The sequence below is a fragment of the Plecotus auritus genome, assembly GCF_963455305.1.
Source record: "Plecotus auritus genome assembly, chromosome: 8".
NCBI lineage: Eukaryota > Metazoa > Chordata > Mammalia > Chiroptera > Vespertilionidae > Plecotus > Plecotus auritus.
Genome location: NC_137782.1, coordinates 111,599,213 through 111,625,167, shown reverse-complemented (window position 1 = coordinate 111,625,167; position 25,955 = coordinate 111,599,213). Strand labels below are relative to the sequence as shown.

General features: G+C 43.0%; 1 protein-coding gene across 2 annotated transcripts; it reads left to right on the top strand.

Annotated features, from left to right (window-relative positions):
- The first annotated feature begins 21,229 nt into the window (after positions 1–21,229).
- ITPRIPL1 (ITPRIP like 1) lies at positions 21,230–25,582 on the top strand. Of its 2 annotated transcripts, none has more exons than XM_080685703.1 (2): positions 21,230–21,474; positions 22,547–25,582. In XM_080685703.1, the coding sequence occupies exon 2, from the start codon at positions 22,561–22,563 to the stop codon at positions 24,217–24,219; it is 1,659 nt and encodes a 552-aa protein (XP_080541829.1). In that variant the 5' UTR covers positions 21,230–21,474; positions 22,547–22,560; the 3' UTR covers positions 24,220–25,582. The 2 variants fall into 2 exon arrangements, with proteins under 2 accessions (XP_080541829.1, XP_080541830.1); XM_080685704.1 differs by having other exon boundaries at positions 21,253–21,474; positions 22,592–25,576.
- Positions 25,583–25,955: the final 373 nt, after the last annotated feature.

The following is a 25,955-nucleotide window of genomic DNA, read 5'->3' as shown; positions in this document are numbered from 1 at the left end:
GTACATTTCTACCATGGAATACTATGCAGCAGTAAAAAAGAAGACTCTCTTACCCTTTGAAACAGCATGGAGGAACCTGAAGAGTATTATACTAAGTGAAATAAGTCAGAGAAAGGCAAGTGTTACATGAACTCACTCATATGTGGAATCTAAGTAACAAAATAAACTGATGAATGGAGTAGATCCAGAGACATGGAAGCATAGAACATAGTGTGGAATCTGGGAGGGAAAGCCGGGGAAGGTGAGTGGGTGGGAGGTAATCAACCAAAGACCTTGTATGCATATATGCATAACCCATAGACACAGACAATAGGGTGGTGTGGGCTGTGGGGGGGGGGGCGGGCAGCAGGGGGGCAGGCTGTAGGAGGCCAAAGGGGGGCGGAATGGGACAATATGTAATACTTTCAACAATAAAGAATTATTAAATAAATAAATAAAAGTTATTAATAGGGCAAAAAAGAATATTTCTTTACAGTTCTGTTTGTCCTCCCCCCCCATTTAACATACTTTTGTTTTATTCAGTTTTTTAAAAATTACTAAAGTAGAAATGAACATTGTAGCCAGTGAAGCAAGACAGAATATAAAAAGAAAAAAATAAAGAAAAAACATTTCTTCCTTCTCCCCGTCTGGCCTCCAGTGCTCCCTTTCACACCTTCCACTTTTCCAAGTCAGCTGAGATTGTGTGACCTTGGGCACAGCATTTGTCCTGGCTGGATCAACCATTTGTCCTTTTGAAATAAAATTTACATAAAATGAACACACAAACCTTGAGTGTAAAATTCTCAGAGCTTTGATGAACTCATCTACCTCTGTAACTCAATGCCTACTGCCGCAGAACATTACCCCAGAAGTTTCCTCCAGGCCCTTCTTAATCTCTGTACCCAGGGATAATCAGTGTTCTGATGTTTTTCTACTATAGATTAGTTTTTCCTATTATAGTATTTCAATTTTTTTTAAAATAAGAAGAGAAAAAAATGTAATGGGCATATTGCCAGGCATTGTTCTAGGTGCTTTATAAATATTAACCTCCTCACTCTTCATGTCAACCTTTTCAGCATGGTAGTATCTTTCCTCCATTTTGCAGATGGAGAAATGGGACAGAAAGTGAACAGATAGCCTGACCAAGGCCTCACAACTGAAGAGAGTGGGGCTGGTCTGCACAGCCCACTATTACATACTCTGCGGCATCTTTCTGACCTAAGTAAACTACAGAATGCCAGCAGTAGTTATCTTTGGGTGGCGGGGTTGTGCTGATTTTTTCTTCTTCTTTTATCTGTACTCATGTGATTGGTCACTTCAGCAAAGAACATGAAAGCATCCAGTGTCACATGGGAACCATGTCTATTAGTTGACAGATCTCAATGTAGGCAGATGAAAGGCAGGAAGTGACTACTTCTCCATGGGTTTCTGAATGTATACTCCTCTTGAAAGCTCCATAGACTTTGTCTAAAGTGTAACATGTTTGCCCTGTATTTTAAAATTAATGGAGTACTTCACAGTGTTAATAAAGATTAAATTCCTTTTTTTCTTTTTTTAAAATTTTATTTTGAAGTAATTTCAAACTTATATGTACTGTTTATCCACATTCACCAATTAGAGACATTTTGCCACATGTTTTTACCATTCTCTATTTCTCTGTTTTTTTCTGAAGTAGTTTACAGTTGCTATATATCAAGCCTCTTTATTCCTTAATACTCCCAGGTGAATTTTTAAAGAATAAGGACATTTTCTTACCTAATAGTAATACTATTTCCACATTCTAATTTTAACAGTTATCTCAATGTCTTTTATAGAATTTTTAAATTGTCTTATGTCTTTACCTTTTTATTTATTTCAGAGAGAGAGAGAGAGAGAGAAACATCAATTTTTTTGATAGAAAACAATTATAATTAAATACAGGGGACAGTAGCAGTAAATATAAAACACAAAATCCAACATACAGGGAGCGGGAGGACCCTCGAGAGCTGAAAGGGCTGAGGGGATCTCCACTGACAACACCAATTCAAATCTGTACTTAAGAGTTTCTTTTTCTTTTTTTAAAATAAATCTTTATTGTTCAGATTATTACAATTGTTCCTCTTTTTTCCCCCCATAGCTCCCCTCCACCCGGTTCCTTCCCCACCCTCTGCCCTTACCTCCCCCGCACTGTCCTCAACCATAGGTGTATAATTTTTGTCCAGTCTCTTCCCGCACCCCCCACACCCCTTTTCCCCTGAGAATTGTTAGTCCACTCCCTTTCTATGCCCCTGATTCTATTACATTCACCAGTTTATTCTGTTCATCAGATTTTTTATTTACTTGATTTTTAGATTCACTTGTTGATAGATATGTATTTGTTGTTCATAATTTTTATCTTTACCTTTTTCTTCTTCTTCCTCTTCTTAAAGAATACCTTTCAGCATTTCATATAATACTGGTTTGGTGGTGATGAACTCCTTTAGCTTTTTCTTATCTGTAAAGCTCTTTATCTGACCTTCAATTCTGAATGATAGCTTTGCTGGGTAGAGTAATCTTGGTTGTAGGTTCTTGCTGTTCATCACTTTGAATATTTCTTGCCACTCCCTTCTGGCCTGCATAGTTTCTGTTGAGAAATCAGCTGACAGTCGTATGGGTGCTCCTTTGTAGGTAATTAACTGTTTTTCTCTTGGTGCTTTTAATATTCTCTCTTTGTCTTTTGCTCTTGGCATTTTAATTATGATGTGTCTTGGTGTGGTCCTCTTTGGATTCCTTTTGTTTGGGGTTCTCTGCGCTTCCTGGACTTGTAAGTCTATTTCTTTCACCAGGTAGGGGAAGTTTTCGGTCATTATTTCTTCAAATAGGTTTTCAGTATTTTGCTCTCTCTCTTCTTCTGGAACCCCCATATTTCGAATGTTGGTACACTTGAAGTTGTCCCAGAGGCTCCTTACACTATCTTCAAATTTTTGGATTCTTTTTTCTTTTTGCTTTTCTGGTTGGGTATTTTTTGCTTCCTTGTATTTCAAATCTTTGACTTGATTCTTGTGGTCCTCTAGTCTGCTGTTAGGTCTCTGTATAATATTTTTTATTTCAGTCAGTGTATGTTTAATTTCTAGTTGGTCCTTTTTCATATCCTCAAGGGTCTCGCTAAATTTATCGGCCTTTTCTAGGAAATTCTTGAAAAACCTTATAACCGTGGTTTTGAACTCTATATCCAGTCATTTGCTTTCCTCCATTTCTTTCATTTGTGATCTGTTTCTTTGTCTCTGCATTTTCGCTGCTTCCCTGAGTTGGTAGAGTAGCTTTGTGTGGTAGGTGTCCTATAGGGCACAGTGGCTCAGCCTCCCCAGTTACCTGAGGTAGACACTCTTGGTGCACCCCTTTGTGGACTGTGTGCTCAGCCTTGTTGTAGTTAAGTCTTGATTGTTGTTGGTATCACTGGGAGGAATTGACCTCCAGGCCAATTGGCTGTGAGGATCAGCTGTGTCTATGCTGGGAGAACTTCTGTGCTGGAGACAGCTTATGAGACAATACTTGCAAAATTGCAAAAGCCTCTGTGCTCAGCTTGGATGGGGCGGAGTTTCAGGGCAGAGCAGACAGCCTTGGCTTCCCATCAGCCCTGCCCTATGAGGCCCCTGGTGTCCCTCGGTAATCACTGCAAGCACCTCTGAGAGAAAGCCGCTCTTGAGTTTCGCCCGCTGCCAGACAGTCCATTTTCTCCCCAAATGAGTCTGGGTTCCTAGAAACTTGCCCGGAACTGGAGTTCAGCGCAGTCGGGAGCTTCTTTCTCCCTCCCGCTTTAGAAAGCCAGCCGCACACTCAGCCGTCCATGCCCTGAGCAATCAGTCTTCTCTGCGCCCACGCGCCTCCATACCTCTGCTTTCTACAGCTCCCAAGTCTCAGTGTGCTTTCTCTTTTCCTGACGGTCCAGATTCCCCCCGAATGAGTCTGGTTTCCCAAAGTCTTGCCCGGGACTGGAGTTCAGCGTAGTTGGGAGCTTCCGTCTCCCTCCCGCTTTAGAAAGCCAGCCACACACTGAGCCGCCTGTGCATTCAGCCGCCCGTCCTCTCCACGCGCGCCTCCATACCTCAGCCTTTTGCAGCTCCTCTGAGTCTCAATGTGCTTTCCTCTTTCCTTCTAGTTGTAGAATTTCCACTCAGCCAGCTTTCCTGTGGTTCTGGATGGTGTCCGTTTTATTTTTTAGTTGTAGTTTTGATATTGTTGTGCGAGGCAGCAGTTTAGGTGTTTACCTATGCCACCATCTTGGTTTTTCCCTAACATCAATTTGTTGTTCCATTTATTTTGTTACAGAAGACCAGAGAAAACCCAAGCAATGCTTAGAGAAATGGAGTTACATAGATTTATTACGCCAGCAGGCTCAGAGCAGAATATCTCTCTCAAATTCTGAGAAACAACATGGAGGAAGCTGTCCCTTTTTATATCTTTCCCAGTCCTTTGTCTCCCAAATACAGGGTTTTCTGATCCCCTTTGCAAGTTCTTAAAGAGCCCCACGTGCTTGGGCTTTGAGACCTCAACTAACGGCCTGGCCTGGCACCAGATAACTTCGTCTGGGAATGGTTTATGGCCTCTCTAAAATGGGAGTAAACAGGTCTTGTAGGATCAGACAATTAAAGGGGCAGTGACTAGATTCAGATTGCTAGTCCCCAAAAATGTCTCTTTTTCCCCATTGTTTGCATAAACATAATAAGAATGGTAACTGACCACCTTTGCCAGAATTTCATGATTGAATCTTAATATGCCCCGTAGGGCCGGGAAGCCAAGCCATCCAGCTGCTGTCAGGCCTGCCTGCAGTATCTGCCGAGTTAGGTGTATTCCTCACCTGTAGCAACTCTACCCAGGCCCACGTCCTAGGCTTTAAGTCCCATCTCAGCAGCCTTCCTACTCATCACAGCCTAGAGTGCGTGGGGGTTCCGCAGGGACGCAGAGGCACCCTTATTGTTCCCCTTCTACTCTAACCAACTGCAAGTGATGGTAGGGTACGGGCCTGACTCTCCAGCGCCATCTATTTCTATTTTCAGGGCTACCAAGCAGGATATCAGGCTTTCTCCATGACACTTTTATTGGCTTCAAGTCTTCAGAGTTCAGACAGGGCTCTTTAAAACGTGATACTCCAGTCAAAGTTTTCGGTCAATAAAACCACTATTAGAAACCAGTCTTACTGAATTTATGCAAAGAAATGTATTGCCAAATTTTGGAGGAATTATATAAGGAGAAAAATATGCTGACCTGCTTCCCTCTGTTCTAAACAGGCCTTCCCCACTTTCCCAAAGTTAAGGTTTGTGCTACCCCTGACATGGGCATGGTCACACAGGCCTGCAAGGCAGTACACAGGCTGCCAACTCTCTGTCACAAGAGAGCATCAGCTCCTAGTTTTCGTTTATAACTGAGATAAAAACCTGATGGATATTTTTCCTTGCCCATTTGGGCACCTGCCCTTTTGGCAGCTAGGTACCCTTTATTTCTTTGGGGGTTTAACCCTATATAACCCCCTCCCAGGACAGCTAACATATGGCTATAACAATGATGCTTAGTGTGGGAAACTGAACATTTGCCAGTTACTCTCAAAGACTACTAAAGCCTGTAGACCAACATAGGTCTATAGTAATTGGTGGCAGCTGCATTTAAATCTGCAAGAGAATTAAAGGTTAATACAATATTTTAACATAATAAAACATAATATTGGCACCGTGGCCACAACAGGCAGCCACATCCTTTGCCATTAAACATGACACATGGTAAAGCTATGCAAAACACCTCTGAGGGAGGGCGACTAAAGTTCACTGTCGACACTTTTATGCAAAAGTAAACTGTCCTTGACTCTCTGGAGTCATGTTTATGGAGAAGGCACCAACTAAGTTCATCATGCAGTTTTCTGTAAGTCACAGTTATCTATTAAGTGCCATTGGCTCCTCTTCACTAGTCACACTGGACATCTGTAGGGCTGTGTGCAGGGGACCATCCTTCTTCACCCTATCCGCAAACAGTCTGTTCAATCTCCCTAGAATGTATTCTGGCACGGGAGAAAGTTGTTTTGCTATACACAGGCAGCTTAACCTCTACAACCGGGCTTGGACATCTGCCCAGAAAGCTGCAAGTCCACATTAGCAAGTTCATCCTGCAGCCTCTGGTCCTCCCAACCGGGGTTTCAGCCAGTGCCTCAGTCAGACTTCTCCTCTCCCAGGAGAGTCTAAAAATCCTGAAGGCTCTCAGATCCAGGGAGAGTGTCTTCCCTCCACCCTCTTCTGTTAACCCTGTGTGCCAGTTACAGGACCTTGCCATCCTTGTCTCTTGCTGCCCTTTGGCTTTAAGCTGCCAGCCTAAAACAGCCAGGACTGCAGCTAGAAACAACTTTGCATATTGCAAAGCACTCTGGAGGCTGCAACCTGGGCATCAGGCCCCGCCTTCCCACCTGTCCTCTTTGTGGCAGAGTAGCAATCAGGCCTCTCCCAGAGGAGTGCACTGGAAGGGGACATCTGCCCCTCCTCTCCCAGCAGCAGCAGCAGACACTGGCAGTTGCTGTTGTAGTTCTGAACCCTTTGAGCACATTTGCACACAGGGAGCTTTCACTAGCTCCATTGCTGGCTGCTTTCACAGATCCCAGGGCTTACTGATTGTCTCCCTTTAACCAGCAAACCAAACGCTTAAGTCTTTCAGTGCGTGTTGTAAAACACTTATAACTCACTGGGCAGCAACTTGGGTGTCGGGTCACTGGCATCCCCGGCTTCTTGCTGCAGCTTCTGCTTCTCCAGGTGGCTACAGGCAGTTTGGGTGTGGATAGCAAATGGTACTGATTAAATTTCTCCTATTAGTCTTCCTCAGTACTTTGATATAAGTTATTTACCCTTTGTTTAGGGAGTCAAAATGCAAATTATTTACTTTTCCTGGCTTACTGGCCTGTATTATTTAATTAAATTCCTTTTAATATTTCTCTTCTTCTGATTACATACATAACCTTTATAAATTTTATATTTCTAAATTAACCTCTTTCTATGTCCTTCAAAAATGCATAACAATACCTCAGACCTTCCATTAAGTATTTTTACTTTAATATTCTTTCTTTTTGCTGTATCTTCAGTAATTTGTACTAGCTTTTTCTTTCCCTTTTTCTTTAAAATGTATTAGAATTCCTTATTCTCAATCCTTCAATGACAACCAAAAAGTAAACAGTCAGCATTTCTTAGATTAACATTTATGAACACACTTTAAATATACTTTTGCTTTCAAGAAAATAAACCTTCAACAAAGTACAAGAGAACTTCTGTGATAAAACTAAGAGCAAGCAAATTAAAACGTGTAACATGCCGAAACCGGTTTGGCTCAGTGGATAGAGCGTCGGCCTGCGGACTGAAAGGTCCCGGGTTCGATTCCGGTCAAGGGCATGTACCTTGGTTGCGGGCACATCCTCAGTGGGAGGTGTGCAGGAGGCAGCTGATCGATGTTTCTCTCTCATCGATGTTTCTGGCTCTCTATCCCTCTCCCTTCCTCTCTGTGAAATATCAATAAAATATATTTAAAAACAAACAAACAAAAAAAAAAAAACACGTGTAACATTATGTTAGTTTTCTGTTTTTGCCTTTCTTATTTTGCTAGGCTCGGAGCCAGAAACCTCCTGCTCCTTTGTTTAAAGTGAAAAGACTTCTTTTTTTCTTCCTCAGTTTTTATCTTTCCCCCTCTACCCCTCCCTGGTTTCATTAACCATTCCCTCCATCCTTGGCAAGAAGAGATAAAGGGAGCTGTGAATAAGTCTTTGTTTAAATCTCCTTGAGATTTTTATGACTTTACAACTCTTTTGCAAATAGTTGACTTTAGAACTCTTTTTTTTTTCTCTTGCTTTGCCTCACGAGTAGTAAACTTGCCTGGGTTGCAATCTTTACAAATTTTATACCTTTAAATTAATCTTAGAATTTTAAATTTTTTTAAAATATATTTTATTGATTTTTTACAGAGTAAGGGAGAGGGATAGAGAGTCAGAAACATCAATGAGAGAGTAACATGGATTAGCTGCCTCCTGCACACCCCCCACCGGGGATGTGCCCGCAACCAAGGCACGTGCCCTTGACCGGAATCAAACCTCAGACCCTTCAGTCCGCAGGCCGACGCTCTATCCACTGAGCCAAACCGGCCAGGGCTGAATTTTAAATTTTTAACCCAACATAACAAAATCATAAATCAGGAAAGAGCAAATTAAAGTCTCTACTGTACAAACATAGTCAGAAATTTCATTAGCTAAGCGGGCTAATTCCCTCCATGATAGAGAGCAAGAATGACCTTGAGAAAAGAATTCTTTTTTTAAAAAATTTCTTTATTGATTAAGGTATTACATATGTGTCCTTATTCCCCCATTACCCCCACCTCCCATTCATGTCCCCACCCCCCTGTTGTCTGTGTCCATTGATTAGGCTTATATGCATGCATATAAGTCCTTTGGTTGATCTATCCCCCTTACCCCCACCCTCCCCTACCTTCCCTGAGGTTTGACATTCTGATTGATGTTTCTCTGTCTCTGGATCTATTTTTGTTCATCAGTTTATGTTGTTCATTATATTCCACAAATGAGTGAGATCATGTGATATTTATCTTTCTCTGCCTGGCTTATTACACTTAGCATAATGCTCTCCATCTCCATCCATGTTGTTGCAAATGGTAAGAACTCCTTTTTTACCGCAGCGTAGTATTCCACTGTGTAGATGTACCACAGTTTTTTAATCCACTCATCTGCTGATGGGCACTTAGGCTGTTTCCAAATCTTAGATATGGTGAATTGTGCTGCTATGAACATAGGGGTGCATATATACTTTCTGATTTGTGTTTCTAGTTTCTTGGGATATATTCCTAGAAGTGGGATCACTGGGTCAAATGGGAGTTCCATTTTTAGTTTTTTAGGAAACTCTATACTGTTCCCCACAGTGGCTGCACCAGTCTGCATTTCCACCAGCAGTGCACGAGGGTTCCTTTTTCTCCGCATCCTCGCCAGCACTTGTCATTTGTTGATTTGTTGATAATAGCCATTCTGACAGGTGTGAGATGGTACCGCATTGTTGTTTTGATTTGCATCTCTCTGATGATTAGTGACTTTGAGCAGGTTTTCCTATGTCTCTTGGCCTTCCTTCTGTCTTCTTTCGAAAAGTGTCTATTTAGATCAGTTGCCCATTTTTTGATTGGGTTGTTTATCTTCTTTTTGTTAAGCTGCATGAGTTCCCTGTAAATGTTGGAGATTAAACCCTTATCATTGATATCATTGGCAAATATGTTCTCCCATGCAGTGGGCTTTCTTGTTGTTTTATTGATGGTCTCCTTTGCTGTGCAAAAGATTTTATTTTGATGTAGTCCCATTTGTTTATTTTCTCATTAGTTTCCATTGCCCTCGGAGCAGTATCAATGAAGAAATTGCTTCGGCATATGTCAGATATTTTTCTGGCTGTGTATTCCTCTAGTATTTTTATGGTTTCTCGTCGTATGTTTAAGTCCTTTATCCATTTTGAGTTTATTTTTGTGTATGGTGTAAGTTGGTGGTCTAGTTTCATTTTTTTGCATGTATCTGTCCAATTTTCCCAACACCATTTATTAAAGAGACTGTCTTGACTCCATTGTATGTTCATGCCTCCTTTGTCAAATATTAATTGAGCATAGTGATTTGGGTCGATTTCTGGGTTCTCTATTCTATTCCATTGATCTACATGTCTGTTCTTGTGCCAGTGCCAGGCAGTTTTGAGAACAGTGACTTTGTAATACAGCTTGAAATCTGGTATTGAGATTCCACCTACTTTGTTCTTTTTTCTCAGGATTGCTGTGGCTATTCGGGGTCTTTTTTTATTCCAGATGAATTTTTGAAGAGTTCTTTCTAGGTCTGTGAAATATGCCGTTGGTATTTTAATGGACAGTGCATTGAATCTATGGATTGTTTTGGGTAGTATAGACATTTTAATGATGTTGATTCTCCCAATCCATGAACATGGTATGTTCTTCTATCTGTTTACATCTTCCTCTATCTCTTTTTTCAGTGTCCTATAGTTTTCCGCATATAGGTCTTTTACCTCCTTAGTTAACTTTATTCCTAGGTATCTTAATTTTTTTGGTGTGATGGTAAATGCGATTGCTTTTTTAGTCTCTCTTTCTGTAAGTTCACTATTGGTGTATAGAAATGCCATAGATTTCTTGGCGTTAATTTTGTATCCTGCTACATTGCCAAATTCATTTATTAAGTCTATTAGGTTTCTGATGGAGTCTTTAGGGTTTTTTATGTACAATATCATGTCATCTGCAAATAAGGACAGCTTTACTTCTTCTTTTCCAATTCGGATGCCTTTTATTTCTTCTTCTTGTCTCATCGCAATGGCTAGTACTTCCAGCACTATGTTGAACAGGAGTGGTGAGAGTGGGCATCCCTGTCTTGTTCCTGTTCTTAGGGGAAATGGTTTTATTTTTTGTCCATTGAGTATGATGTTAGCTGTGGGTTTATCATATATAGCTTTTATTATGGTGCGGTATGATCCTTCTATTCCCACCTTGTTGAGAGTTTTTATCAAGAAAGGGTGTTGGATTTTGTCAAATGCTTTTTCTGCATCAATTGATATGACTATGTGATTTTTATCTCTCAATTTCTTTATGTGATGTATCACGTTTATTGATTTGCGGATATTGTACCATCCTTGCATCCCTGGGATAAATCCTACTTGGTCATGGTGTATGATCTTTCTGATGTACTGCTGGATCCGATTTCCTAGAATTTTGTTGAGGATTTTGGCATCTATGTTCATGAGGGATATTGGCCTGTAATTTTCTTTCATTGTGTTGTCTTTATCTGGTTTTGGTATTAGGGTGATGCTGGCTTCATAGAATGAGCTTGGAAGTGTTCCTTTCTCTTGAATTTTTTGGAATAGTCTGAGGAGGATAGGTTTTAGTTCTTCCTTGAATGTTTGGTAAAACTCCCCTGTGAAGCCGTCTGGTCCCGGGCTTTTGTTTGCTGGAAGCTTTTTGATGACAGCTTCAATTTCTTCCATAGTCATTGGCCTATTGAGATGTTTAGATTCTTCCTGATTGAGTTTTGGATGGTTGTATTTTTCTAGGAATATGTCCATTTCCTCCAGGTTGTCCAGTTTGTTGGAATAGAGTTGTTCATAGTATTTTTTAACAATCCTTTGTATTTCGGTGGGGTCTGTTGTTATTTCATCTCTTTCATTTCTGATTTTGTTTATTTGGGTCCTCTCTCTTTGCTTCTTGGTGAGCCTGGCTAGAGGTTCATCAATCTTGTTTATCCTTTCAAAGAACAAGGTCTTGGTTTTGTTGATCTTTTGTATTGTTTCTTTGGTCTCTATGTCGTTTATCTGTGCTCTGATCTTTATTATTTCCTTCGTTCTGCTTACACTGGGTTTTTCTTGTTGCTCTCTTTCTAACTCTTTGAGTTGTAGGGTTAGGTAATTTATTACCATTGTTTCTTGTTTTTTTTGTAGTAGGCTTGTAGAGCTATGAACTTCCCTCTCAAGACTGCTTTCGCTGTGTCCCATAGATTTTGGATTGTTGTGTTTTCATTGTCATTTGTTGCCATGATGTTTTTTATTTCTTCCTTGATCTCTCTGGTAACCCAGTCATTGTTTAATAGCATGCTGTTTAGTCTCCATGTGTTTGATGTTTTTGGATTGTTTTTATTGTAGTTGATTTCCAGTTTCATGCCACTGTGATCTGACAAGATGCTTGATATGATTTCTATCTTCTTGAATTTGAAGAGACTTTGCCTATGACCCAACATATGGTCTATCTTTGAGAATGACCCATGTGCACTTGAGAAGAATGTATATTCTGTGGCTTTGGGGTGAAGTGTTCTGAAGATGTCAATTAATTCCATCTGGTCTAATGAGTCATTTAGGATTGATGTTTCTTTTCTGATTTTTTGTTTAGAGGATTTGCCCAATGGTGATAGTGGGGAATTAAAGTCTCCTACTATGATTGTATTGCTGTCAATCTCTCCCTTGATAACCTCCAGTAGTTTTATTATGTATTTGGGTGATCCTGTATTGGGTGCGTATATGTTTACCAGAGTTATTTCTTCTTGTTGGATTGCTCCCTTTAGTATTATGAAGTGGCCTTCCTTATCTCTTGCTATGTCTTTCACTTTGAGATCTAATTTGTCAGATATAAGTATTGCTACCCCAGCTTTTTTTTCATTTCCATTCTCCTGAAAAACCTTTTTCCATCCCTTCACCCTCAGTCTTTGTGCGTTTTTTTTCCTGAGGTGGGTTTCTTGTAGACAGCAGATATATGGGTCGTGTTTTCTTATCCAATCCGTTACCCTATGTATTTTGATTGGGGCATTTAATCCATTTACATTTAAAGTTATTATTGATAGGTATTTATTTGTCACCATTTTTATTCTTTACCCCTGTGTTCCTTCTTCGCTTCCTATTTCTTTTTTTTTTCTTCTTTTTTTTTTTACAGCAGATCCTTTAGCAATTCTTGCATTGCTGGTTTGGTGGTAATAAATTCCCTTAGTCCTTTTTTGTCTGTGAAGCTCCTGATTTCACCTTCAATTTTGATTGATAGCCTTGCTGGGTACAGTATTCTTGGATTCAGACCCTTTCTTTGCATGACTTTGTATATTTCATTCCATTCCTTTCTGGCCTGCTGAGTTTCTGTTGAGAAATCAGTTGCTAGTCTGATGGGGGTTCCTTTGTAGGTAACTTTCTGTCTCTCTCTGGCCACTTTTAAGATTCTTACTTTGTCGTTGGGGTTTGCCAATTTAATTATAATGTGCCTTGGTGTCGGTCTTTTGGAGTTCATTTTGCTTGGGACTCTGTGAGCTTCTTGGATTTGTGTGGGTTTTTTCTTCCCTATATCAGGGAAGTTTTTTGTCATTATTTCTTCAAACAGGTTTTCTATTCCTTGCTCAGTTTCCTCTCCTTCTGGAACCCCTATTATGCGGATGTTGTTTTGTTTCATGTTGTCCCAAAGTTCCCTTAGGCTCTCCTCCTGCTTTTTAATTTTTTTTTCTAGAAGCTGCTCTACTTGGGTATTTTTTCCTACCTTGTCTTCTAGCTCACTGATGTGGTCCTTTGCTTCTTCTAGTCTATTCTTGATGCTTTCTATTGAGTTCTTTACAGCAGCGATGTCATTTTTCATTTCTTCTTGGTTCGTCTTCATTTCCTCTTGGTTCTTACTCATATTTTTGAATTTGTCTTCCATTCTTTTCAGCCACCTTATGACCATTTCTCTGAATTCTTTCTCTGACAGGTTGCTTGCCTCCATTTCATTTATTTCCTTTTCTCTTGATGCCTGCTTTTCTTTCATATGTGGGCTGTTTCCTCGTCTACCCATGGTCTCTCTTCTCAGGGTGTCTGGTTATGTAGTTCTCTCTCTCCTGTGTTGATTTAAAGGCACAAAATACAACACAACCAAGTACAACACCCAAGGCACTGAACAGAAATGTATTCATGATATTAATAACCCCAAATAAAGGTGACCACCAGAGAAAGGCAAAATAGGGGATAGGAGAGAATGAAGAAGAAGAAAATAATAATAATAATAAAGAAAGGAGTGCCAAAATGAAAATGGGAAAAGGGAAAAAAATAAGAGAGAAAAGAAAGAGAATAAGAAGGAAAAGGGGAACAAACTATAAATATGGGGAGAAAACTCCAATAGAATAGCCACCAATCCCAGCAAATGCCAGCAACAAGTACCTGGAGATGAATACAAACTACAAACGACAACTAATATCAAGCAAGGCAAGGGAAAACAGAAGCAAAAAACAAACAAAAACAAAGCAAACAAAAAAACAAAACAACAAAAAAGAATAAGCAAAACAATCTCACAAACAAGCATAAAAAAATCAATATAATCAACATTCGAGCAAACAACAACAAAAGGACAGAGAGAAAAACAATTTTTTGGATAGTGAAGACAGAAAAGAGAGAGGTGTGTATGTACTCGGAGCAGGGGATTGGAAATTAGATATATAAGTAGGGTGAAATTTTAACGGGGTAAAAAGAAAGAATGGGGAAAACCTGAAGTAGGAGAAAGGTAAGAGAAACAGAACAACAAAAGGGGAAAAGTTAGGAAGAGAGTGATGGTATAAAGGTAGAGTTGAGATAGAGTAGAATGATGCTAAAGGAAAGATGAAAATAGAGTGTAGATCACTAATCTCAAAATCAAATAAAGAGAAAATAAAATGACACTTTTTTAAGAAAAGGTAAAATAGTAGTAGTAATAATACTGATTGAAAATAAAAATATAATAATTAAAAAGGTAAAATCAAATGAGGAAAAAAGAAAAAAAATAGTTTCTTAAGTAAAAGATGAAAAATAAATAAATAAAAAATAAAGAAATAAAATGTGCAGTAGTGACAGTCATTCACTTCCTCTGTTGTTCTGTTTGGCATGCCTGTTTCCCAGTCAGGACAGTATTGCAGTTCCTGCATTCCACTGCTCCTCAGTGTTGTAAGCCAGTCCTGATTTTTAAGCAGGCAGTGTGTCTTACTTTTTGTATTCCTTTATTTTTGATTACACAAGAGTCAATTTGTGATTCAACCCCTGGGTGGCAGTGTTTCCGGTTTTACCTCTGGGTCTGTATGACCTCTCTAGCCTGTGCTTAGATCCTGCCTTCCCTGTGGCACTCAATACCTGTTTGTGGGAGTGGGCTGCCCCAGAGCTGGTTCTCCGATGGTCACTCCCCGCTCCGATCCCCAGGTCCCAGAAAAACAACTTTCCCCTGCAGTCTCCTAGGGTGTCCCCAACTGGGTGATCCCATGCACTGGGCTCAGCTATCTGAAGCAGGGATTTAAAGAGGAGAAAGCGTACGTGTGTGAACTCTGGGGTTGCGCGAAAGTCTGCGCAGTCCTTTCTCTTCCCCCAACCCCCCGTGTCCAAGCAGCCGGCACACTTTTAAAATTTTTAGGCTGTCCTTTTGCGTCAGATCAAAATGGGTTGCTTTTTAGAGATCCCCTCTGTTAGCAGCTCTGAGGACCCCCTTCCACATTCATGGATCACACCAGCCCCAACAGCCACGGATTTTTCTAGGCGCAGATTTCCCCCGGTCCTCCAGCTCCCGCAGTGTGCGCGTTTCTCTGTCCTGCCGGGACCAGAGACCTCACCTTATCCCAGGCGAAATCTGACCTTTTCTTGGTGGAGTGTAGAGCTCCTCTGAATCCGTGGGTTTGCGCCAATTGGGGACCAGTGCTCTGGGGTTCTCAGCTGTTCGGTGGGTGCCGCAGTTGTAGATTTTCAGGCTTCAGATAACATCCACTTTCCCCTTCAAGATGGCACGGTCTCCGCGTCCGAGCTGGTGGCTCCAGGAGGGAACCCAGCAGCAGTGGGGGCTGCCTGGTCAGGGGAGCCCCATCCAGCAGTCCCCCACCTTCTCCTGGAATATAACTGTCCCTTAACTCACCAACAGACATTCCCCATGCGACCCTCAGCTGTTCTTTCTATCTGCTCCGGGACAAGTCTTGGGACACGTCTGTCTATTCCACCGCCATTTTTTCTCTCTGATTTTTCGAGAAAAGAATTCTTAGCAGCTGTCTGGGACACCTGCAGTCTGTCACAGTGTTCTGCCTCACCATACAATTAGGCTTCCCCCTAAAGTGGGGTTTGCCCTATCTTTAAACAAATTAAACAACAGAAAGAGATAACAAATACTCTCATGTGTGCAGACAGATGGCACAAAGTAGTTTTTGCTTCACACAGGCTCTCACACTTACAGTCATACACCAGACAGTCTGAGTTTTGACTTTCACCCACAGAAAGTTCCTGACGCAAATATTTTGCCTAAGTAGTGTTCAGCTACTTTTTCTGCCCCTAAAGGCCTGGCTGAACTTGGACTGCACTTTAGTAGACACTCACTCAGAGTTTAAACAGTCCACCCAGTTCCTGACTGATTTACCTGAGCAAGTCGTATGACTTCCCTGGAGGTGATCAAGCTCCCCTTCTACTCACTTGGAGTGGGCCTGACTGCCTGAGGCCCCTACCTTACTGTTCCTGTCGACAGGTCCAGAAGTGTCCATTCACTTTCTCCAGATGCTGGCCGGATCCTAGACTGAGGTCTGGGAGTGCCCGGAGTCCCCCGGTTCAATTCTGCTAAATCAGCAGAGTGGCGCCTCCTGGAGGCCTATCTGGCACCCTTGGGCCCCAAACCCGGCCCACTCACTGGAGGCCATAAAGACCAGCGCAGTTGGGCTTCCTGGTCAGGGGACCAGATGTTACAGAAGCTGGGGGGAAACCAAGCAACACTTAGAGAAATGGAGTTACACAGATTTATTATGCTGGTGGGCTCAGAGCAGAATATCTCTCTCAAATTCTGAGCAACAACATGAAGGAAGCTGTTCCTTTTTATATCTTTCCCAGTCCTTTGTCACCCAAATATGGGGTTTTCTGGTCCCCTTTGCAAGTTCTTAAAGAGCCCCATGTGCTGGGGCTTTGAGACCTCAACCAAAGGCCTGGCTTGGCGCCAGCACTGGTAACTTCGTCTGGGAATGGTTTATGGCCTTTCTAAAATGGGAGTAAATAGATCTTGTAGGATCAGACAATTAAAGGGGTAGTGACTAGATTCAGATTGCTAGCCCCCAAAAATCTCTTTTTCCCCATCAATTTATGTAATTAGTTGCTTCTTTAATATATATATATATATATATATATATATATATATATATATTTATTTATTTTGCCCAAGTATACATATATATATTTTTATTGACTTCAGAGAGAAAGGGAAAGGGAGAGATAGAAACATCAATGATGAGAATCATTGATTGGCTGCCTCTTGTGAGCCCCACACAGAGGATCGATCTTACAACCTAGCCATGTGCCCTGAATGGGAATTCAACCATGACCTTCTGGCCAGGAATTAGTTGCTTCTTATATGTTCCATGACCGAGGATGGAACCTGCAACCGTGGTGATGTTCCAACCAACTGAGCTACCAGGCCAGGGCTTGAACTATGTTTTCAGTTTCCTTACATCTGGAGCTATTCCTCCCCTACTTTTTTTTTTTTTTGTCTTCTTTGACACTATTATTTTGAAGGGAATGCACCAGTTGTTTTGTAAGATGTAATTTGTGAGGAGATAGAATGCCTTTATGAACATGTATGTATTTGATAAGTATGTTTATGCATTTTTGAATGTTTACTTTATTCAAAGGCTTAAATATTTAAGAAATATGTAAATGGCTAGGAATCTGTATAAGAATTCTAAAAACCTTTGGAAGAAAATGCTATTGACACATAAGGAGAAAAAGTAAATTGACCAGAATATGGGAAAATAATCCATAATGATGAAGAACAGAACATTAAGGAGAGAAAAGAATGTTAGCAAACTGAGAGCAAGAGAGGAGGAAAAAAATGGGGGGAATGTGTGTTTAGCACTGTGATCCCTGTCAAGAATTTTGTCCCTGTTCCTATACCTCCCATTATCTTGGTCCAAATATACCTTTCATGGTTATAAAAATGCTCAAGTAAATATTTGTGCATAAACAATTTGTCACAACAGGCTTTGGAGAGAATCTACTTATATCTTTCAAGTATGTATTTAATCATAAGCATCTATCATTGTCCTACCCACAGTACAAGTGCTAAGGCTGAGAAGAAAGAAGCTATTCATTGTTTCTAAGAAGTATATGAGAATACAGATGCTATTCGGATTTGGTGCATTCTGTGCACAGAGGGCAGCTCTTCTGTCAATAATCCTCCACAAAGCTCCTCTGGATGATTGAGCACAATGTAGCAATTTTCTACTTCCAAACAACTTTGACCATACTTCCAAAAATATAGGCAAATGAAAAGTGTATTAAACAGCTTGATATTACTTGTGATTTAAAGTTAGTTGTTGATATATCATCACAGTATAAATTTCACACATAAATGCCATTTTGTCCTGTGATTTTAGTTTGAATTCATTAAGAAACAGTATTAAGTTTGCAAGAAAAGTTAATGTCTAAAGTCATTCAGTGTTTGATCATCGTAGTTGAAGGCAGTTCTCATTTAGAAAAAAATTTTTTAAAGTATGTTTTTTATTAATTTTTAGAGAGAGAAAAAGGGAGAAATCTAGAAATAGAAACAGCAATAAGAGAGAAACATCATTGATTGGTTGCCTCCTGTACGCCCCCTACTGGGGATCGAGCCCAAAACCTGGGCATGTGCCTGACAGGGAACCATTGAGCCACACCAGCTGGGCTCATTTCGAAAAAATTTCATCTCAGCTCCAAGATAAAAAAAAATTGCAATAAGACTTTACTACCCCCAAGCCACCAAACTGATGTGTGGAAGGGCAAGTCAGGATATTAAGCTTCTATTTCTGACCCAAACTCACCAAACTAATGATTTAGAAAAATTTATATTGATTCTAGAGAGAGGAAGGTAAAGAGAAACACAGATCAGTTGCCTCCTACACATGTCCAACTGGATCAAACTCACAACCTGGATAAGTTCCCTGACCAGGAATCAAACCTGCCACTTGTTAATGTGAGGACAATGCTCCAACCAACTGAGCCACACCGGCCAGGGCTAAACTGATGAGTTTTAAGTCCATGAAAGTGAACAAAGTTCACTATTGACATTTGTTCACTAATACATATGGATTCAAATATTTTCCACAAAGTATCTGTTGATAATTAATATAATGAACATAGGTTTTAATCACCTTACATTTTCACAGGCTTTGTAAATTTGTCCACCTCAACTTTTTTCTTCTTCACATATATTTTTACCACCATTGGTTGCAACACTTGTGCAGCTTTGTTGCAGGTTCCATTTAGGGTTGTACTGAATTAGTGATTTCTTAACTCCTTTGAAATATTCTTGCCTGTGGTTGTTTCATGCAAATTATTCATAAGTCTAATTCTTCAGTAACTACAAAGTCTGCACTGACTTCTGGAATAAACAGCAATAACTGAGCTGTATCAGTAACTTATGCCAATTCATCAAGAACCAAGGAAAACCACTCGAAATCACTTGCCTTTAAAAAAATTGATTATGGATGTTTCTCCCAACATTCTCAAGTCTTTGAACAACTGTTCTCACCAAAAGGCTAATATAATAGTCTTAAGCAAATTTTAAGTCTTATGGGCCAAGGCAGAATTGAGTAGATTATATAAATACTTACTTTCTATATCCTTTATAATGTACTTTTTTAAATGATAAGAAAATTTTATTTGGGTGGAAAACTACCATATTTCATTGCTTGACGAAGGTAAGTTCCATCACAGTGGAGCCTAAGCACCGCTACAATTTACTCATACGTCATTTGTGTACAATCACCAATTAACATGACTGACAAGATGACCCAATGACTTCATTCCCTTCAGTTCCATTGACTAAACCAACAGTCATTTCACATCATGCTGAAGAAGAAAAAGCACCAAAAACACAGACTAACAAATTTCCACTCTTTGAGGTTTTTTTGTGATTGAAATGTTTAGTTCTCTAGCTTGGGGTCTCTAATTCTGTTCAACAACTAACTTCATTTCTGTGTAGATCATGAACTAGCAAATGTCTTCTAACCCCCAAATACTTTTACAACAAACCTGTATTTAACCACTTGGCTTTAAAAACCATTGGTTTGTGCACTTTGAAATGTATTTTTTTTTTCATTCCAACATTGTCATGTCATAAATTTTTAAATGAAGGAGAATTTCATGATCATCACTTGAATGCTTAGTAGCAGCCTGTGGTCTGTTACTTTGCATTGCAAATTTATAAAGAGGGACTTTGGAATTTCAGTCATGGTCATCCAGAAGATGGTCTTTCCCTCTGTGATTAAACCGATGTTTTTGGAAGTACAGTCAAAGTTGTTTGGGGTCCCTTCTTCACTGCCACTGGATAAGGAGGCCTGAAACTTGTTCTTTCAGCCAAAGAACTTTAGTTACTATCAAGAGATCATCCCTTCCTTTTCTCCTTGGGTGGTTGCCACAGGACAGAAGGCTGGGGCTCTTCCTGATATCTGAAGATCCTTTTCAGGGAAATCCATTCTGTTGGTGTTTCTTTTTTGTTGTTTGTTGTTGTTTCTACATTTTTATTGATTTCAGAGAGGAAGGGAAAGGGAGAGAGAGATAGAAACATCAATGGTGAGAGAGGATCATTGATCGGCTGCCTCCTGCGTGCGTGTCCCCTCCTGGGACTGGAACCCACAACCCTGGCATGTGCCCTGGCCGGGAATCGAACTGTAACTTCCTGATTCATAGGTTGATGTTCAACCACTGAGCCACGCTGATGGGGCCTATTGGTGTTTCTTAATGTTAATCCTAAGGCTTGTCCCACCTCCACACTTTATAAAGTTCTCTCTTATACACCTATCTCATAAGCAGAGCTACCATAGGTTTAGAATTCTTTTTCTTAAAAAAAAAAAATGTTTTTATTGATCTTAGAGGGAGGAGAAGGGAGAGGGATAGAGAGATAAAAACATGAACTGCCACCTGGAGCCAACCCGGGCATGTGCCCTGACCTGGAATCAAACGGGTGACCTCTTGGTTCATGGGTCCACACTCAACCACTGAGCCACCAAGCCAGGAGGTTTAGAATTCTTATTCCCAAAGGGAGTGGGTTGGAAGAGGTTTATGGGGGGGAAGGGGGGGCCTATGTAATACTTTCAACAATAAAGATTAAAAAGAATTATTATTCCCACAGGGCTAGTGAGTGGCAAGCAAGGCCTCAAGCCAGGTCTTTGGGTGCTGTGTGGCTGGTCCAACATGAGAGCCAGAAGGAGCTGAGGAGAAGCGCCTGAGTCCTGGGGGTGGGCTGGGAGTGATGCTGACAACACACCTTATATGTACCATTCTGGGCAGGCCCCAAGTGGAAAGGACGTTCCCAGCGTCGATTCCACCATCACCCTTATACCTAAATTCGTATATTCTCTACGGAACCGAGCTGAGTGAAGCAGTGCCCCCTGGCGTCTGCTCAGTGGGCTGAGCAGCTGCAGCGTGAGCGCCCCTTAGTGATGGGTCTGGGGCCGCCAGCTGTGCGCTCTCTGAGCAAACACTTGGCAGCCGGAGCCTCGACAGAAGGTGCGTGTGCACGACGAAGGTCACCGCTGCCCTGGGGTGGGCTCCGCTGCACGCTCCGAGGCCGGGGTTGGTGGGAGAGGCGGGGCAGGGCGGGGGCTGGAGGGCGCTGGCCTGAGCCAGACGGTGCTTGGCGAGGCGGGGGCTGGAGGGCGCTGGACTGGGCCTAGACGGCGCTGGGCGGGGCCTGCACGGCGGGGCTGGGTGGGGCGGGGCCTGGAGGGGGCTGGGCATAGAGGTCGCTGGGCAGGGCCTGGATGGCGGGAGTTGCTGGGCGGGGCCTGGACGGCGGGAGTCGTTGGGCGGGGCTGGCGCCCTCAGAACCGCGCGCGGCACCTTGGGGTCTCAGCGGCTGGCTGCGCACAGACTACTGGACAGACATGGTGTACTCCCCGGGAGAAGGAAATGGGGCCACTCCCGCGGGCGTACCCGGCGAGGAACCAGGAGCCTCCACGCTGCCGGAAAGTAGGCGGGAGCGGTCAGGCCTCGCTGTCTCTTTGAGACCGTGTTCCCGCTGACACCGACGGTGAGGAACCTAGCCCCAGGTCCCGGGAAAACCCCAGAGGATGGGCATTTGAGTATTCAGGTCTCTGGGCGTGGAATTTTGGGAGGTTGTGAATTGGGGGAGGGGAGGCACCCTGCTTTGAGTCAAAGCCCCAGGTACCTTGTAAATTTTAACAGGGCTCAGGTGAGCCTGAGCAAGGCCAAGTTCCAAAGGGAGCAGAGGACGCCGTCTGGCTTCAGGGCCCACTCGGGGCTTGGTCCTTCATGATCTTGGTAAACCCAGCCAGCTTGTGAACTAGAGGGGTGAATACAGGAAGCTCCAGGCCTCTGTGATGGGTGGGGAGGCAGAGGAACCAACTACTATCAGCTGTCAGGTAGCCTTGGCCACCCTGTTCTTCAGTTTCCTGAGCTGAAAGGTTCAGCCTTGCCTGCCTATGGGCCCCAATGAGGCAGCAGCATCCTCCTTAGGACCTCAGAGAGCACAGCAGCAAGCAGTGGAGGGGTGGCTGAGCACTGTGCCTCCCTGGTACCCACTGGGAGTTGGCCCACTAGGCACCAGGGAGAAGAGGCTGGGTTGTTTGATGACAGTGGGTGGCAGAATTGAGGATTGTGAAGTCATAGTGTAAGTTGGATGCTACAGGTGGGGCCTGCGGCTGGCTGCCTGGCAAGAAGAAAGGTATTGCCCAGGCAGACCAGTGCTTCCTGCTCATGGAAGGGTGCCTCTGGGATCCGCAGGGCACACCTGGTTCCCATGGTGGACTGATGAATTGGGTAAGGCCACCCTACCACCAAGATCCCTCTCCCCATCCTGCACAGAAAGGGAAGCAATCCCATGCCATTCTGGAAACCTAAATACCACCCACGCCATGGGGAAGGAAAGCAGTAGAGACTGAGTGGCATATCCTGCTGCCCCCCTTTCTCCCAAACCTCCTCCTGGGCAGACCACCCAGGCTCTGCCTAACCCCAGCTCTGTGAGTATTCTGTTTGTCCTGGGTAGTTGGCTTCCAGGATGTAGGGTTCCAGGGCTCTGGGAATATGCACTGGGGAGCAGATGAGTCCTGAGGATTACCACTGACCCACCCCTACTTCTCCAGATGCAGAGGCCTCCATGGCTGTGCTAAGCCTTCTGTTCTTGGCAGTGATGTATGTTGTTCACCACCCCCTGATGGTCAGTGACCGGATGGACCTGGACACACTAGCCAGAAGTCGGCAGCTGGAGAAGCGCATGAGTGAGGAGATGCGCCAGTTAGAGATCGAGTTTGAAGAGAGAAAGCGAGTAGCTGACCAGAAGCAGAAGGCAGAGAACTTCTGGAGAGGAGACACATCCAGTGACCAGTTAGTGCTGGGAAGGAAAGACATGGGGTGGCCGTTCCAAGACGAGGGCCAGGAGGGACCACTGAGCTGGATGCTGGGAAACCTGTGGAATGCTGGCCTCTTTTGCCTTTTTCTCATCTTCGAGCTTCTGCGACAGAACATGCAGCACGAGCCGGCCTTTGATTCCAGCAGTGATGAGGAAGAGGAGGAAGTCCGGGTGGTGCCTGTCACCTCCTACAACTGGCTTACCGACTTCCCTTCACAGGAGGCCCTGGAATCCTTTTACAAACACTATGTCCAGAATGTCATCCGTGACCTGCCCTGCACCTGTGAGTTTGTGGAGAGCTTTGTGGATGACCTCATTGAAGCCTGTCGGGCACTCAACCGCCAGGTGGTCAGCCCCCAAGAGGCTCGCCCACAGCTGGAGGACTGCCTGGGCATCGGGGCTGCCTTTGAGAAATGGGGAACCCTCCATGAGACCCAGAAATTTGATATCCTGGTGCCCATTGTTCCGCCCCAGGGCTCCACATTTGTGCTGGAGATGAGGGATCCATCCCTAGGCCGCCGCTGTGGCAGTGTGCTGGTAGAATCGGAATGCATGTGCAAACGCGAGAAGCTTCTGGGCGATGTGTTGTGCCTGGTGCACCACCACAGGGACCACTCGGCCCTCTTGGGCAAGTGCAACAGCTCCATCAAAGCAACCCTCTGCACCGGCTCCCACCTGGACGTGTGCAAGACCGTACAGTGGTTCCGGAACATGGTGGGCAATGCCTGGGCCCTCGTGGCCCACAAGTATGACTTTCAGCTCAGCCTCCCACCATCCACCACATCCTGCAAGCTCAGGCTGGACTATCGCTCAGGCCGCTTTCTCTCAATCCGCTTGGTCCTGGGGGTGCAACGGGAAGACACCTTGGTCTACCTGGTGAGTCGGGCCCCTGACCAGGAACAGCTCACTAGTGTGGACTGGCCCGAGTCCTTTGCAGCCTGTGAGCACTTGTTCCTGAAGCTGGTAGGGCGTTTTGCTCCAGAGAATACCTGCCACCTCAAGTGCCTCCAGATCATTTTAAGTCTCCAGGATCTTCAGAGCTTACCCCAGGGAGCATCCTGTCCCATCCTTACCTCTTACCACTTCAAAACAGCCCTCATGCACCTGTTGCTGTGGCTGCCCCTCACGGACTGGCAGCACAGCATGCTCTCCCAGCGGCTCCAGGACATCCTCTGGTTCTTGGGCCGTGGTCTCCAGCAAAGGTCCCTCCATCATTTCCTCATTGGTAACAACTTCCTGCCCCTGACCATCCCGATCCCTAAGAAATTTCGGAATGCTGAGCCTGTCAATCTCTTCCAACACCTGGTGCTAAACCCCATGGCACACTCACAGGCACTGGAAGAGTTCCACAACCTTCTGACCCGGGTGAAAGCTCTGCCTTGTGCCCCGTTGGCCGGGGCACATTAATGTAAAGGCCATTAATAAAGGGGAGAAGGTATTTGTGATTCTTCAGGCTGCAAAAAGAGTTTATTTTTCATATACATCAGTGGCATATATGCCTTTACTTTGTGAATAGGAGTTATGATAGATTAAGACACTTTAAGGAGTATGTGAAGTGATCACAAAGATGGGGTCCCGGTGGGTCTTCTGAGTTTTTCTTCTCCTGACTTAAATTGCATCATGACCCACAGAGAGACCAGGGAAATGGATGTTGTGGGAGCATCTTGCTGCTAAAGAGTTAGATCCAGAGGTGGCTTGGGAAGTTGTGTTTTGTATCAACACTGGAAGTGAAAGAACCAGAGAATACCTCCATTCCAGCTTACTCCTCATATTTTAGGAACTAATTTTTCAGACTTTCACTATTTGAAGATACAACCAAGATGTTTATTTTCTGTTTTCTTAATTTAGCCCAATCTTTATATGTCAGTATTATTGTTTTTATGCATCTGAAAACATTCCAGTACTACCCAAATAATTTATTAGCATTGATTCACAAATATCAAGTCAATAGTGACCTGTCCCATAATTGAGGTAATGTATTTACTAAAATTAAAGAGCAACATCTGATGACCTCCTCAGTGCCTGGAAGCAACATTATAAAACCCTTAACAAGGATGATCTTTTGGGGGCTCTGAGATGAATAATTGTTTCTGTAGGGAGCCACTTGTTTGGTGAATGGAAAGGAGTTCTAGCTACCATGTGTAGCTCTGCTTTTTCTCAGTCTGGTAATGCCTTTGTATTCTCTTTTCAAAGATCAGAGGAATTACTTGAACTATATTTGCGGTTTTGCAAAACAAGGTCATAACAATTGACCACTGGCAGGGCTTGACTGGAAGGGACTATGAAGCAGTCCAACTCAAAGTCGAGATTCAGGAGATGTGATTGATGTATTTTTCCGTGCTTTAAAAGCCTGAGGAGGAGTGTTAAGAAACGTGAAAATAGTTGTGGGTGTGGTTGTTTTGGAAATCCAATGCTGTCCCTTCCTTGCAAGCCTGGAAGATCTGCTCAGAGGAGGACCTGGCCCCACATTTAACTTGACCTCGGTGGGGTTAAGATGTTGGCCTTATGGACTTTGGTTGTAGAATCCACACCCTCCACCAAGCAGAAATAAATTACAAGTGTCCCAGAAACGGATGCCAGTTAATATTTGGGGCTCCCTCTGCTCAGTAGCTACTGTTGTCTGCTGGTATCTGCCAGGTACTGCTTTCAGGTTAAGGTGCAGTGATGGTTGGTTCCATGCTGGTGGGATTTTGGTGTTTTATAAATATTCATATGCTTTTTGTTTAGAAAATAACGTGTTTCTAAATCAATAAATGAGGCTATTTTCTGTATCATTTAGAATCTGTGCAATAACACATATAGCAGATCAGCATTCTCACAGCCTGTTCCCAAGAAGTTCATGTTACCCTGATGGCTCATCTAGCACATCCTGGTGTTTCTCAGCATACCTGGAACCAGTCTGCCCTGTGGTTTCCCAGTGGCCTGGCCAGTAGCCAGGAAAGAATCATTCAGAATGTTAAGGAATACCTAAGTCATTCATTTTCATGGGACCCAAACCAAAATATTAGCCAAATTGAAAGATCTTAGCAGCTACAAACAACATAAGTTCTAGAGGGCATAAGTCTGTCAGGTAGTGAGAAATTGGTATGAAGTTCTAGCACTGGGGTTTCTAGTGTAGTAAGAGGCGAGAAAGAAAAAGTTAT

Bases quoted from the DNA above. Each gene is read 5' to 3' on its own strand.
- ITPRIPL1 (XM_080685703.1), top strand. From the start codon at position 22,561: ATGGCTGTGCTAAGCCTTCTGTTCTTGGCAGTGATGTATGTTGTTCAC.